Source organism: Apodemus sylvaticus, chromosome 14 (assembly GCF_947179515.1).
Source record: "Apodemus sylvaticus chromosome 14, mApoSyl1.1, whole genome shotgun sequence".
Taxonomy (NCBI): domain Eukaryota; kingdom Metazoa; phylum Chordata; class Mammalia; order Rodentia; family Muridae; genus Apodemus; species Apodemus sylvaticus.
In genome coordinates this window covers 73695007-73711068 of record NC_067485.1, presented here as the reverse complement: position 1 = coordinate 73711068, position 16062 = coordinate 73695007, and the positions used below count along the sequence as shown (strand labels likewise).

Genomic DNA, 16062 nt, shown 5'->3' with positions numbered 1-16062 from the left:
GAAGGGGCTCTGGCTATACATAACAGTTATTGATTACTCTTAAGCTATGCCTGGGAATATAACTAATTCCCCTTTATTGGAGAGACTCTTATCTGCTCACCACCCTGTCCAAAGGAGAGGACAAAAATAAGACTCAGTTCACATCCGGTTTTCTCTCTCAAGCCTTTGCCCATGTTTCTTTCAGCCATGGTGAAGTCACTTACCATATGCTAAGAATCACTTTGCTCATTATTCAAGATGATGCATTATTATGTTCTGGGAAACCTAGGTTGGAACTGTGTGGGCTGCAGATGCTTAGAAACAGGAAAGGAGGAAGCAATGCGTGGAGGAATAAAACAACCAAATGAGAATTCCTGTCGCACAGAAACCAGTTGAAACATATCCGTGAAAGCCGCCATCTTGAAAGGCAGAAAAAGTGTTTTCAGATGTTTACATCATTTATTCTGAAGTAGCAAGCAATCTTTACCTTTCTACCCGTTTGCCTCTGTGATTCAGATTTTAGCAAGATGTCTAAAAAAATTCTTTCGAGTTCCAGCTTTCACGTGGGAACGACAGAAACCTAGGACTGACAAATTGTATGTGCTTATAGCCTCACATTGGTTTTGGCTTCTTACAAAAAGTACAAAAATTGCCAAGTGTGGGGCTCTGGCTGAGACTGGAGCCCAGGAAGAGTTTGGCTAGGCAAAGAGAAGAGACAAGCTACAGGTCCCTTGCCTCACTTTCTGCTCCCTACCTAGTTCCATGAGTTTTCTGGCTTCCATCTAACTTATTTTGAGGGCATTAGCACCTCCCCAATTTTTGCAATAATAACGTATCCATGTTTCCCCTCAGTGAAAGAACAATAGGATTTTTTATCCTCCTACAGTAATTTACAGACTTGACTCACAAGCAGTTTGCCTTTCTGTTGCTGGCTCCTTAAAGCTGTCTTTAACTCTGTATCCTAGGTTTTGCTGATTTTTCTCCTCCTTCTCCTCTTCTCTTTTGTTTTGTTGGGACAGAGTCTTGTTATGTAGGCCATGCTAGCCTTGAACTATCACAGTCCTGCCGCCTCAGTGTCCCGAGTGTTGGGATTGCAGGCGTGCACTAAACATGAGTGTGCTGTATAAAAGACTTCATTCTGCCCTCTAAGACTGTTAGCGTCGGTCCATAGCAGGAGTTCGAGTCCTCATCGGCCAACTGACATGCTTTGGGGACTTGTAAGCCATATTTGTGTAGGGTTCTTAGTTTACTTTTTATTTCAAGCAATCTTGAAACTGTAGATTATTTTGAATTCATATTTTTCTTGCTTCTGTGGGTATCAACTTTCTTAAAATTGATTTCTTTATTTGATAAAAAAAAAAAGAATCTCCCAAATTTGCCTTTCCTGTCCATCCTGGCTGTCAAAGCCGCCCTGGGACTCCCTTTATGCTGCCCAGGATTGTGAGAGTTTGTAAGGTTTCCCCGTCTCTCCCAGAGCTTTGTAAACATGACCTTCCAAGTGCGTCCTGGCTTAATTTACTCCATCCCTACTACTTTCTTAATGCTAGTGATCCCATGGTGACCAAGAGTCACAGTTTCCTTTGAAATTGCTCTCCGGATCCCCTACCTCCATTTTTATAATACCAAAAATTAGACAATGTTGTTGTCCATTCTTATGGTCTAAAGCACCTGTCCGTACATTAATCTGTTTAAAATTTGTATCAGAATATATAGTTATTCCAAAAACATAGTTTTATTACATCATAAAACTCTGATAGCAGGAATGCTGTCAGGTTTTTAAAGTTCTTTGAAGACAGTAATTTGCACAAGGTCAAGCAGCCAAGAAATGACTTCTCGGTGATTTCAAATTGAACTCTGAATTCACCAGAACGTTTCCTGTTGCCTCTTCCTGTTTCCAGGCAACCATTACAGTGATGATCAATACTGAGTCCTCTCTTATCTTAGCCTATTTATTTCACTAATGGCACAGTATGATGGCTTTCCATACCTCATATATATGAACATACATGTGGATACATACATACATGTACATGTGTATGTATATGTGTGTGTGTGCATATACATATACATAGATATCTCCAAAGGGATCTCTCTTTTTCACTTTTATATATGTCACATTACATGAGATCCTAATAAGCCCTTTCAAAATGACACTTTGCTATTGTATCTTCTGCATAATACTCTTTGTGATATATTACATATATATACATATAATACATGTAGTAATCATATAGTTGTAATAATATGTAGAATATATAAATACAATCTTATTCTAAAATATATACCAGATAATTTAATTACTTGCATATGCATATATAATGTATATAACATATATAGATATAAAACTTTTAAGAACCACCTATTAATTTTTTCTTTAGTCAGTTTACAAATGCTTGTGATAGAAAAGGAAGACTCTGGAATATACCCTGATCTAGATGTGTAACCCACAGGCAAGCAAGAGAAGATCCCCCCCCAAGATCAGGGCTTATCTTTACTACATAAGTCCTATTTTTTTCCATGTGAGCAAGTCTTGGATATTTTTGCCATGATTAATATCTGGGGCTATGGTCGGACATTCTTCAGGTAAGCTTCCTGGAAGAAAGCAGACTGATTTTCCAATTTTATTTCTTCTGTCAATTTTGGACCTAAAGTAGAAGAAATAAATTGTCAAGGCATTCTGTAAAAGGAATAGATAGATAGATAGATAGATAGATAGATAGATAGATAGATAGATAGATGATAGATGATATAGTACATAGATTTGCATGTATGTGAATATATAGACATATACATTCAGATACAGATGCAGTACAGATTGAGATAGTACATACACATGCACTCTTCTGGGTCCTGTGCAACTCTGGTAATAATGAACATGATGAAAATGAGACTGTGTGGAGAAGAACCAAGATCTTTTCTTGAGTGGAAATTTTCCTTCAGCCATGTACATAGTTAGCAGGTCCCAGGGACAGGGCTGGCTTCACAATCTGATGATATTTCTCTCCTTTTTCTCGCCCAGTTAGAGCTGAAACCTCAAGGCCGAATGCTAATGAATGCAAGATACTTTCTGGAAATGAGTGGCAAGTGATATTTATTCTTCTTCCTGTTTGGGGGGTGAGGAGGGCATGTCCTGTTCAGACAAGGCTGTTTGCTTCTGCCATATCCTAGGGAAAAACTGAGGCGAAAAGAGAAACACAAATAATTCTATTAAAATTCCCATTGGTGCTCAGGCAGGGACTGAAAACAACTGTCTTGGCCAGACAAACATTGAACAAATATAAACATGTGAGCACAGTGTGCATGTAAACATGAAACACTTCCAGTGCCCATCTTTAAAGAGTGTAAATTCACATGCCTGATGCTTTTATAGTCTCTAGTTTGGGAAGTTAAAGTGAATAGAAACGGCTGCTCCTGCATTGCAGTGTGCATGCATATAGCATTCCTACACATAAACGATGTTCTATATCCAGCCTTCCGCTATACTAGAATACGAAATAAGAAACTGAAAACATCGTCTATAAAATTAGTGCCAAATGCTAAAGCCTAAAGTTAGCTACCTCACATCCTCTTAGGAACAAGGAAGAGTATAGATTGCCAAAGAGTTTCATTTCCATTCCGTGCACAGAAGTCCCAGAAGTTCAGCTTGCAAGCACTATGTGCTGTGTGCCTCTGACATACAGCCAGTGTCTCTGTGAATTAAATGCTACTGCTTAGAAAATCCCAAGACACCAAATAAGCATGTGAAATCGCTAATGATAGACTAGTTGATTTTACTTAATTATTTTTATCTCAGGTTCAGTACCACTTAGCCAAAACTGCTTATTACTAGAAGGGTTTCAGAGTTTGAATTATTGATATGGATGGGTGGGTGGGATTTTTGGTACATGGGAATTTAAATCCAAATCTGAACAGAAAATTCTTTTATTATCATATTAAGTATCACACACCAACCTCAAGATGTTAAATAATTTGAATAATTTTGTCTAAGAGGCAGTATTTTATGGTATAGATATTTCTAGCTGTAGATTTTAATCCATGCTCAAAAAATACTTAGCATGTTGGAGTTTCAACTTTTGATTCAAGCTGCTCAGGCTATAACCAAAGAAGCGAGCTTCAGTCCAGATATTTAACTGTTCACATTTGACATATGTAAGTCCTGATATTTCCATATTCAAACAGCATTATGAGACAAACAGGGAAAATTTGAACACTTACCAGGTATTTGGAAATACTGAAGCATGGTTATTAAATTTTTTAAATCTGAGGATGAATGTAGTTGTGTGCCTTATTTTTCTCATTGTTCTGGGGGAGAAAAGTGCATGCTAAGGAAGGAAGAATTTATTTGGACTCAAAGTTGAAGATACTCAGTCCACTGTGGTGGGGAAACCATGGTAGCAGAAACTTGGGGCTGTGGGTCTGAATCTGTACCTGCCTGGAGACTGTCACATGGATCCATTTGTGTGTGTGTGTGTGTGTGTGTGTGTGTGTGTTTGTGTGTGTGTGTTTGTTTGTGTGTGTGTGTGTCTATGTGTCTGTCTGTCTGTTTCTGTGTGTCTGTCTGCATTGTAGATGTGTTTGTATGTGTGTGTCTGTGTCTATGTGTTTCTGTATGTCTGTGTCTGTTGTATGAGCTGTGTGTCTATAAGTGTCTATAACATGTCTCTGTGTGGGTGATGTATGTTTGAGGGTCATGTGACTGTCTCTAACAAAGTCTTTCATTCTGTATTTTCTGAAGAGTACAGAAAGCATCACACAATGCAGGAATGAGATACTTTTCAGGAATCTTTAAAAGAGATTAAATCATGGACTCCAGACGATCCTAACTGGCCCAGACAGCAAACATCATTATTTATCAACTAATATCCATTAATGGTTGCCTTCAACCTTTATGGTAGATTTTAGGGAGTTGCTTTCAAGTTCTACGTTTGCTGCTCTCAGCAAATGATGTGGAAGCATTGCTCTGAGACACGGAAGAGTATATAACTTTAAACAGTAGCCCCATCAGTTATACCTCTTGGGAAACACCCTCACGGGCTTTATATTAGGTAGCAAATGTTGATGTGTGGGAAATCCAAGGTAGGTAAGCTTGATACATTATTCTCTTAAAGGCAACTGAAACCAAGGGTGTTGAGTGCCTAGCAGGACATCAGCCTAAGTGACCTCAAGGCATGTTGTTAACTCTGGATGTGAGGTCCAGAGAAAGTTCCAGTCTCTTACGATGACAGAGACTTTTCGAAGTCTTGCACTGTCACACAGGATGGATGATGACTTTGTCTCCAGTCAGGAAGCAGAGAGAGAGAGAGAGAGAGAGAGAGAGAGAGAGAGAGAGAGAGAGAGAGAGAGAGAGAGAGAGAGAGAGAGAGATGCTAGCTAGTGTCTGCCTGGAACTCTGCAGCACAGCTTGCTTTCTGCATTTTTCTTTCTCTTAGGCTGGGATCCAGTCCGTGAAACAGCATGGTCCACATTCAGTGTGGGTCTTCCCCATCAGTTAAATCTCTCGGGGAAACACCCTCATGGGCATTCTCAGACGTGCCTCTTAAATGATTCTAAATCTAGTAGAACTGACAGTGAACACGAACCACCACAGCTCCTCGCCCCGCTTCAACTTAAGACCCAAACACATCCCTTTAACCCAGAATATTACTCCTGGTCCCCCAAATTCCCGTAGTCAACTTGTAGAGCACTTGGCTCATCTCCAAGTGCTCCCTAAATCTTAATAGTTCTAAAGGTGTCCAAAATACTGAAGTCCAAAGTCTTTTCTGAGAATCAAATCAATCCCTTAGCTGTGAACCCCTGTAAAAATCAAATGGCAAGCTATATATTTACAATATACAATGGCATAGAGTAACCATTCTCATTAAAAAGGAGAGTTAGGGACATAGCAAAGAAACAAGACTTAAATGCAACAAGGGAAATAAACCATGCTTGCATGCTGCTCCGTGCTTGTCATCTATGGCTTTCAGTGGCAGCAACTGTGCTCCAGTAGGCGTGGTTAGCCCTGACCCTCCAGCTCTGTCGCCTGTACGTGTAACCCATCTTGGATGGTTCCATTCCGTGCCTGTTGCTTCCCGTGGCAGACATTCCACGGTCCTGGCATCTCCAACATCCAGGAGTCTCCATCTCAAGTTCACGTTCATTGTCATCACTCCATGGAATGGCATCTCCAGGGTTCCTTGCAGAGAATCCAAGCTTGTCTCAGACTGTCAAGTCTTGGCGGCTCTCTGGAACCTTGGTACCATCCTCCGTAACCCGTTAGCTCTTGCCTGCCTACGAAAACAGCACCAAGTCAGTGATGCAAGCTCTGCTGTTTTAAAGGTAGCCTGTGCCCTTCCACCACAGCCCTCGGGCTCTCCGCACTCTGATACTGTTGAACCGTGTAAAACACTTGCCTAGGCAGTTGTTTCCCAACAGAAGAGTATCTCGCTGAGCAGTGGTAGAAGCACCTGCCTTCCCATTGTCGTGGTGTGAGCCCCAGGACGGCATTGGTTGAACCCCCTCTTACTTCATAACTCGCTTGTAGGTTAGGCATAGAAGAATATATACATGATTATTAGACTGTCCAGTTGAGTTCCCCTGAAATTTCAGTAGTTGTCAATTCCCTTTCCTTTCTATGTAATAGCTGTTCCAAATGTCTACTTTCTAGCAAGCTCCTGCCTGGTCCTTGGTTTTTCTTGGGGTATATTACCCTTCTTACCATATTGAAGGCTGGCTTGGTCCAATATAACTGAGGACAATGGCATAGAGTAACCATCATCTGTGTGTTGTAGGATGCAGCTGTTTCCTTCTGATTTCTATTCCTCTTCTTCTGTCTCAGAGAAAGGTCCTTCCTTTGTTGACCTCATGCTCCAGCACTGGCAACACTGCCCGGTCTAGACACTTCCTCTCTACTGTCAACTTCCCCTTGCTCTGTGGTTTCCTCCTGAAGGCTAAGGCATCCTATATTAAGCCTTCATTTCTACCTTGAAAACTAACTACATGTATTAATGCTTCTTGCCTCTCTGGGTATTTCTTTTCTCTTTTCCTGACATGATATTTCTGTTTTATTCAATTTCTTTTCTTAAGACATGATCTCAGGAGGCCAGGCTGACCTCAGATTTGATATAGACTTGAGGCTCTTTCTTGATCTTCCTGCCTCTGCCTCCCAAGTGCTAGGACAGGATTAGAACTATGTTTCACTGTACTGGTGTTCTGCTACAGTGGGAATTTAACCTAGGACTTTCTGTATGATAGAAAGGCAAGCATTCTACTGACTAAGATGGCTTCCCATCCCACCCTAACATTTCTTGAAGATACAATTCATACGTGATAGTCATTCTTTCTTCATTGCTTCTTTGATTTTTTCCATTTTTTTTCCTTTTATTCAAAATAGATTTTTTTCTCACATACCGCTCCTCCTCCCTCTGCTTCTCTCAAATCCTCCCCACCATCCTTCCTATCCAGATCCACTCCCTTCTGTCTTTCACTAGAAAACAAGCAGATTTCTATGGGATAACAATAAAACAAAGCAAAATAAGTTAAAATGAAAACCAACACATCAGAATTGGACTAAATAAGAAACAGAAAAAATAAGAGCTCAAGAGAAGGCTTATGAAACAGAAACCTACTTACTCACACACTCAGGAATCTCACAAAAACACTGAACTGGAAACCATTATATGTTAAGAACCTACAGTGTATATATACACATACACATATAAAATAAAGGGTATTTTTAAAAAGAGCCCTGATAGGACTTTATGAGACATGGAACTTGCAAAGATGCCATCGAGTCTCTCCCATTGGCAGCCCATGCTGGGCTTGCAGTCTAGCCTTATGAGTCCTTTGGTTCTCCAGTAAGACTCTCTTGGAGGAAACTAGATTTTCACTTGCAAATGGTTACCAGTCAGGAGATGGACGACTTCTGGGTTAGGGATGGGGACATGTTCCTTTAATTCTTAAACTCTAAAAGCTTAGCTTATGTCTTCATCAATTTGGTACCTGGCTTTTTCTGAGACATGGAACCTTCTGAACAAGTTCCTGGTTTTTTAACCTTCAATTTTATCTTCTTTGACATTTGTCAGTGCTAGAGTCTTTCTCTTTTTCTCTTTCTCTTTCTCTCTCATTCCTTCTTTTTCTTTTCTTCTTCCTCCTCATCTTGTTCTTCACCTTATTCATCTGTAAATAGCCAATATTTTCTCTTACATTGACAGCTTTCTCAACTTGGTTTCCTTAGTGATTTATTTTCCTAGATCTGTCAACCATCTAAGTCTACTGTGCACCACCACACTGCCTCTTACAATTGGCTGCTGTTCTCTAAACGTTCTTCAATGTCTCTCTGCCTTAGCTGTTGTCACTCAGTGGTTAGGATTCTCCTCAGAGTTTTGTAAGAGTGCTCAACACAGAAATTTATGCTCAGAAAACAGCAGTGTTTGATTAACTGCAAACAAGTCAGTTAAAGAAAAGATTCAATTAAATAAAAGATCTAGACCTGTTTGTACAAAGGACATGGCCAAATAAATCACTTCAGAAGTAACACAGCCAATGCCAACAGAATTAAGAAGGTCTGTGTCCTTATATAAGTATTCCCTTGGGATGACTGAAAAAGATGAGAGGCTAAAGGCAGGGAGAGGACAGAGCAAGGAAAAATTCATTTCTGGAATATGCTAATGTTTTTTAAGTTTTTTTATAATCTAATGTATGCAAAGTTACATACATAGACATATAAATGATATAGACTTCGATGATAGAGGTGTATACATGTATTTATAATACAATTAGGGTTCTAGAATTTACATTTTTATTCCACAAATTGCATGTATTTTAAACTTTGGTTCATTCCATTTCATTGAATCTGAACTAAAGCAGAAACATCTGGTTTTATTAAGAACTGACACATATGGGTCACTACTGATTTATCTGTATAGTCATCCCATGAATTGAGGAAGAAAATTATTAACTTGATGACAGTCTCTCATTCACACTCATCAAGCTCTGTTTATCCCCATTGTAATTCCAAATAAAATAACCTGATTAATCTATCCTGAAAGTAGTGGACAAAACATGGTGGCCCATTCAGGAATTATAAGTATTGGGAATTCCCTGCACCTAGGAGATTGAGAGTTCTTTAGAATAGATCCAGGAATGGCTACAAGGAAGATGTGAGTCCTAAACTGTGTCATAAAACTCGGATGGGTTCCTAGGAAAAGGCATCTACTTGCACAAAATCTCTGCACTTGACTAGCTACTGCATTCCCAGCCAGCCGCTCTTGACAGTGGCAAAATATGGTTCCTTGGCAGAGACGCCCACTTCGAATGCATGATTAAACCGCTCACTGCTGATCCCTAATAGATGCAATTTAGTTCCAAATTGTTAATTCTTTCCACGTGTGAAATATGAACACTAATTCTAAATCTCCATTTTTGTAGATAAAAAGGAACAGCAAGAGATCCAACCCTCTCCAGCCTGTTACAAATTATGATTCTAATCATTATAACCATTAAGTTTATTATCCTTGCCTCAGTATTAGGTCGTAGTTTCCATTGTTTGTTTGCAGTTTGCTATGTTAATACTGCTCCATTTGCTGAAGTGTTCACTGCACTGCTTATTTTGTGGGTCCTTGTGAGTCTTGAGCATCAGCATTGGCATTGTATTATCAGGAATCTATCAACTTAGGTTCCTTCAACCCTTTGGGAAAATGTCATCTGAGCATGAGAGGCTATAGGGAATGACTACCCCAGAGCCCAGGACTGATAGAAAACATTTAAAGTTGACTGTTTGATGTAAATGACACAGGGTTACCTAGACATCTCTAAAAACTAACTTTGAACTATTAATTTCTGGCACTTTCTACAGCAGAGGCTGTAGCTCTTATATGTGATCACTGTACCCATCAGGAACTAGAACATTAAATTTCTGCCTCCAAGTTCTTTGCCATCACCCAAAGGGCTGGGCATCTCCCTTCAATCTTTGGTACCACATCTAAACACCACTCTATGCAAGCATCCCTGCACCAGAGGTCTATCCTTTTCACACCACTGTCACAGTACTTTATGGGATGACAGACTCGAAATGTCAGAATTCTGGTTCTAAAAATGAAAGAGGTCTAGATAGGCTCAGAGAAGTCACCAAGAGACCAATCCAGACCTTTAGCGATGCCTCCTGTGGGGATTCCATACTGCCAGATTGAGAGCAGAAGCCCATGTCTGGCCCCATCTTCACAAGCCCTCGGGAGCTTAGCATTGACCACCTTCATCTCTTCCCCGAGTCCCAGTCCTCTCCACCCAGCCATGACCACCACAGGGCTTCACCACATCCCCTGTTCTCTCTCTCTCCCCAGACACAAAGGACATGAGCGAATTTGAGAATGAAGGATTCTTTGCGCTGCATCACCGCAGAGGAGCTATCAAACAGGCCAAAGTCCACCATGTCAAGTGTCACGAGTTCACAGCCACCTTTTTCCCTCAACCCACGTTTTGCTCTGTCTGCCATGAATTTGTCTGGTACGGTAACCCGGTATTTTCCTCCAGAGCTTCAGATTATGCATTCAGTTGCTGCTAAGGACCGGTGGCTCCACCGGGAGGGAGGGCGGAGGGCTGAGTACTGTGGAGTGGTAGTCAGTCAGCTCACCAGCAAGGAGAAGATCTGAAAAGGCTGATTCAACACATGGGATTTTTATAATATGGCTGCTGGAGAGTGAGACCCACTCCAGGAAGAGTCTCCTGTTGGTTAGCTTGCCTTGACTATGACAAAACACCCAGGATTATCAACCTTAAAGGAGAAAGGGGTTATTTGGACTAATAACTTCAAAAAGGGTTGCCTATCCCTTTTATAAGTGTTTTGCCTGTGACCAGGAAAGTCATTGAGGCAGGACAGAGCCGCTTAAGGCTCTCAGGAAGCAACAAGACAGGGGAGAGAACGCACCAGAGTCCCAGCATTCTCTTCCTTGTTCCAGGCCCTTCCTTCTTATGGTTCAAATCTCATCACTGACTGGTTCCACAATATTAGCACATGGCTTTGGGGCATTTCAGATTCAATCTATGAGGTGGCCCGATGGAGTTTTGTTTTTGACCAAATGAGAGGCTGCTGGTGTACGAGGGAAGGAACAGATGAGGGTGTATTGTTATTGTAAGCAAAGTTGTCTAGTTTTATAGTCAGCACCTTCCTCACCCAATAGCCCAACCACTGTGGTGCTGCAGTTTGCAGCAGACAGTGCTATCCCACTGTAACAAATGGCTGAAATGAAGCTCTTGGGCGTCTTAGCCTTGGAGATGAGTGTAACCATGTAGCAAAAGCTATGGTAGAGTAGGAGTGTAATGATGCTTGTTTCTGCTCTCAACATCTGTGCCCGCGAAGAGACACTGGTCCCTCAGCTCCTGCCGAATCTGTAATGCACAAGTTCCCACTTCGTGGGGTGTCCGCAAGCCAACAGATTAGCGTGAACTTTCATTAACTGGCTTTCCTCTAATCACCCAACCTCCTTTGTTTCCTTTGTTTGTAATAAGCAGTGTTGCCCAGAAAGGCATCTTTATGTGGAGCTTTATGGGCAGCTGATATCTTCCAAGTCTCAGAGTGAGGAAATAAGACACTTTACAGATGAGTGTGCTCATCTGTGTATAAAGATAGAATTGAGCAGGGTGACTACGCCCTTATGAACAAGGCAGTGACTTTTTCAGCGAGGGACATAGAAATGTATTGCTAGGAGCCTGCGATACACTTTGGTCTAGTGTTTTAAGCATACACAGGTTTCCTTGAAAATGCAAAGATGAGAAGGAAATTCGTCTCACTTAGTTGATTATAAAAATGTAAGTAAAGCAACATAAACTTAAAATACCTTCTTGGCAAGTGATACGCGTGGGTTACCAATCTGAGAAAGTGCTCTGCAGTCTTAGGAGTATCTGCAATCTCATTTACCTCTGGAATGTTTCTGTGGCTAATGTTGATGTGGACATGCAATTGAATCAAGCATTGCTTTGTTACAGGGGCCTGAACAAGCAGGGTTACCAGTGCCGACGTAAGTACAGAGAGTTTCGGTTGTATCCTCGTTATTTGAATCGATTTGTTCCTTGACCACCAGAAATTACAAATGACAGTTGTCTCTTTTCAGAATGTAATGCAGCGATTCACAAGAAGTGCATTGATAAAGTAATAGCCAAGTGCACAGGATCAGCGATCAATAGCCGAGAAACCATGGTATTGGCGAGTTTAAATTCCATTTTTTTACTCTCTGCTTTATCCAGAAAATCAGACTGTCACCCTCACTCTTAATCTCAGTAAGCTACTAAAACCCCTGGTGAAAAGATGCTATCCAGAAAGAGTATGTTAAATGAACACGTGTTTTAAAGGATAATAGTTAATCTTCTGGGTTTCTTCACTTCTTGTGCATTCAAGGGGACATTATCATCAGGGTTCTGTTATTCGTCCTGTCTCATAGACATAAAGTGAGACTCGTGTGTGATGTTAACCTTTCAACTGGCCATAGTAAAGAAGAAACAAACAGGGTGCGGGGCTGTAGGGCTGTCGTTCAGAACACTGGGGCAGGAGGATTACAATTTCAAGGCCCGTTTGAGCTACAGAGCGAGTACAAAGCCAGTTTGGAGACCTCAGTGAGATTGTTTGTAGAAATTAGAAGTATAAAGCGGGCTAGCAACATGGCTTAGTGGTTCGGCCGTGGTGGTGCACTCGGCCGTGGCCACGTTGTGCTTGGCTGTGGCTGTGCTAGGCTAGTAGGTGAGAGGCCCTGGCTTGAACCACTAGCACCACAAGAATAAGTAAAGTTATATAAAGGAGAAACTAGTACAACTCATGGTAGTTATATATTTAATTAAACCAAGGCTATTACCATTTCAATATATAATCAATATAAAGATATTTCACACTATTTTTACTTACCAGGTCTCCAAGTCCCACTGTGTAGTTTGTACATACACCTCAATTCTAGCCCACCACCCTTCAGGTGCACTCTAGCCCTGTGTGGTTGCTTGGCTCTCATACACGAGATCAGACCAAGTTTCCAGCTGTCTTATCGTGAGTCCATTGGGACTCCTCAACATTCACATGTCCCTAGATCTTGACCTAATGATCATATTGGCATTACGCAATACCTTAGCTCCCATTTGAAAAGACGAAGTATCTATGTCTCCTCCTGCTGACACGGTCACTCCATCCATCAAGACTGATGCCTCCCTCAGTCACCAGCTGTGGATGCCCTGGCACTTGGCGCATGCTTTGACACGCAGGTGGCACCTGTGCCTCACAGGGCAGAGCTGCAGGAGCCTTCCACTACCTCAAGAAGGTGGTAGGCAGTACACCGGGTAAAAGACTCACTGCGCATGCTGCATGTTTTCGTTACAATCACTGTGAGTCATGTCCAGGAGGCGATCAGAAGTTTGAGACACGTGTGCAGCCTGGCCTTCCATCTGTCTTCCAGTTCCACAAGGAGAGATTCAAGATTGACATGCCACACAGATTCAAAGTCTACAACTACAAGAGTCCAACCTTCTGTGAGCACTGTGGTACCCTGCTGTGGGGGCTGGCAAGGCAAGGACTCAAGTGTGACGGTGAGTGCACAGGAGTCAGGGGGGACCCTGTGAGTGGACCCCATGGTTGCCTATGCATCATGGAGGGAAAAAGAAAGGCTCTAGAATGACTGTGTCCCCATCTTTATGTGCCCGTGAAGATGAATGCCACCTCCCTGAGGCAGTCCACTTATTATTCTTCTACCCCCACGACACCCCCATCTTCACATGTAAGGACGAAAGTACACAGCCAGTCAGATTCAAGGTTAAGGTTCAATAGCTTAGGCTCAAGGTCAACGTTCAACAAGTCAGGGTCAAAGTCCAATAGGTCAAGGCCAAAGATCCTGACCCCATATTTCAATGTTAGACCTCCCTCCTGAGTGAAAGAAAGACCGTATTCCTCTTTTGACTTGTCTTTCTGCCAAGGACTCTTCACTCTGACTGAACATATCTCCCTAGATTCTGGGTTATCCCATCTTAATTCTGTCAGATCGAGCTGTGTGGAGCTCATGTTAGCATCAGTTAATGAGATTACTTCTGTCATCCCATCAGAGAGCAAACATAAGTATCCATTTGTTCTAGTGAGAGGAACTCTGGTACTTTAAGTGTAGAGTGTATCCCTAAGCTAAGGCCATGAACTCCAAGTACCCAGAAGGGACTGTGTCCAGACTGAGTCATATGTCTCTTCCTCTGGGGTTTCAGTCATTACAGAGATGGGATATAATTAGTCTATATCATGTTATTTTTAGTGTGTGTATATATATATATATATATACAAGTCACCATTTCCTGATAATGGAGATATGTCTATAGTAAAGAGAGAAACAAGGCATTCTTGATCTAAAATTCTAAGTTTAAAAATTTAAATGCTATAGCTAGGGAGTCATGAGGGCAAAAATGTCTCAGAAAGGACGGCGACAAAGCACACTGCCTTCCAGGTAAGAGGGAAGGAGAAAGGGAGACCTGGATGATTCACAAGACCCTTTCTTAGCACAACAAAGAGCCTTCTGATGGTGAACCATTGACTATGTCAACCTTTTCTTCTGCTTTGCCACATTCCTTGTTTTCTCTTCTCCTTTAAGAGCTAGAGACGGCCTCCAAAAGTGAAAGGCCATCCTCCTCTTCTGTCTCTCCTTCCTTAGCTCAGTGGTGTTCATGTTCATGTACCGAGTAGGCCCCAAGAATGACACCTTAGTAGAGGTGGAAAGAGTGGAGTTTACAGTTTGTTACCATGGTAGTCCCTGGCAGTGGGTACAACCTTAAGAATCCCTTTATGGGGCTGGAGAGATGGCTCAGCAGTTAAGAGCACTGACTGCTCTTCCAGAGGTCCTGAGTTCAATTCCCAGAAATCACAGGTTGGTTCACAACCATCTGTAATGAGATCCGATGCCCTCTTCTGGTGTGTCTGAAGACAGCTACAGTGCAATCATATACATATAATAAATCAATAAATCTTAAACACACAAACACACATAGATAGATAGATAGAAAGATAGATAGATAGATACATACATACATACATAGATAGATAGATAGATAGATAGATAGATAGATAGATAGAATCGCTTTATGGATCCCAAAGTCCTACCTGTGTCTTTTTCTCCATATGCCTGTTTGTAAAGAAACCATTGACATACAAGATTATGGAAAGACATCATTAATTCATAATGTCCCAATACCCTAAGCAGAAAGGCAAATGGCAAAACTCTCACTGCCTGCTACTCCTGCGACCATCTCAGGCTTCGTCTCCTGGGAGCCTTGGTGGCCACTTGGCGAAGGCAGAGTTGATCTTGACAGTATGATTGCAAAGCTTAGAACTTCCCTGAAGATTCCTTGGCATTATTTCACACTCATGTGCTTTGCTTTAGCCTTTCTAACATTCTCCCCTTCCCATTCCATCCCCTCCCCCTCTCCTTCTACTCCCTTTTCCCTCTCCTTTTATCCCTTCTCCTTCCCCCCTTTCCTTCCCTCCCTCCCCTCCCCACTTCAACATCCATTTTAGTTTTTTGTTTTTTTGTTTTTTTTTGTTTTTTTATATTCCCGAGTGTCCCCGTCTTTTCCACCAGGCTTCCTCCTCTCTTCCTGACTCTCCTGGTGCCTTCCTCCAGTTCTTGTTCTCGCGCTCTCTTCGCCTCAGCTTCACCTCACCTCCTCCCCGGTCATCATCTTGTGTACCCTGTTCTTCCAGCCTCTACACTGTCTTCATTCTCTCCCCACAATAACTCCCATGAAAATAGTCATCAGAAGGGACTATTTGCGCTCCCAGAGGTCAAGTTTCCACCTGATAGGTTAGTAACAAAGACCTGTGGTGTTACAACGGGAATAAATGCCTTTCTTTCTGACTGAGCATCAGAGCCAAGCTTAGACCTAGCTACGATTTTAAGGAGCAAAGTAAAATAAAAATCCCAGTATACCTAATTCTCAATTAGTGCCTTACATACACATACCTATACTCCCAGCACTTGGGAAGCTGAGACATGAGAATGACCAGTTCTAGGCTACCTAGTAAGACTCTGTCTCAACAACAACAACAAACAAACAACAAAATAGAAGCCTTGAAGCCTACTGAACAAACCCAATGTAGTTATA

At 41.7% G+C, this 16062-nt stretch overlaps 1 protein-coding gene across 4 annotated transcripts in view; it reads left to right on the top strand.

Annotated features, from left to right (window-relative positions):
- Positions 1–16062, top strand: part of Prkcq (protein kinase C theta) — a 139362-nt gene that overhangs the window by 64780 nt on the left and 58520 nt on the right. For all 4 annotated transcript variants that reach the window (XM_052156226.1, XM_052156225.1, XM_052156224.1 and 1 more), the window contains 5 exons: positions 2999–3059; positions 10296–10458; positions 11938–11969; positions 12063–12148; positions 13386–13515. In XM_052156226.1, coding sequence (XP_052012186.1) covers positions 2999–3059; positions 10296–10458; positions 11938–11969; positions 12063–12148; positions 13386–13515 — 472 coding nt within the window. The remainder of the gene's footprint in view (positions 1–2998; positions 3060–10295; positions 10459–11937; positions 11970–12062; positions 12149–13385; positions 13516–16062) is intronic.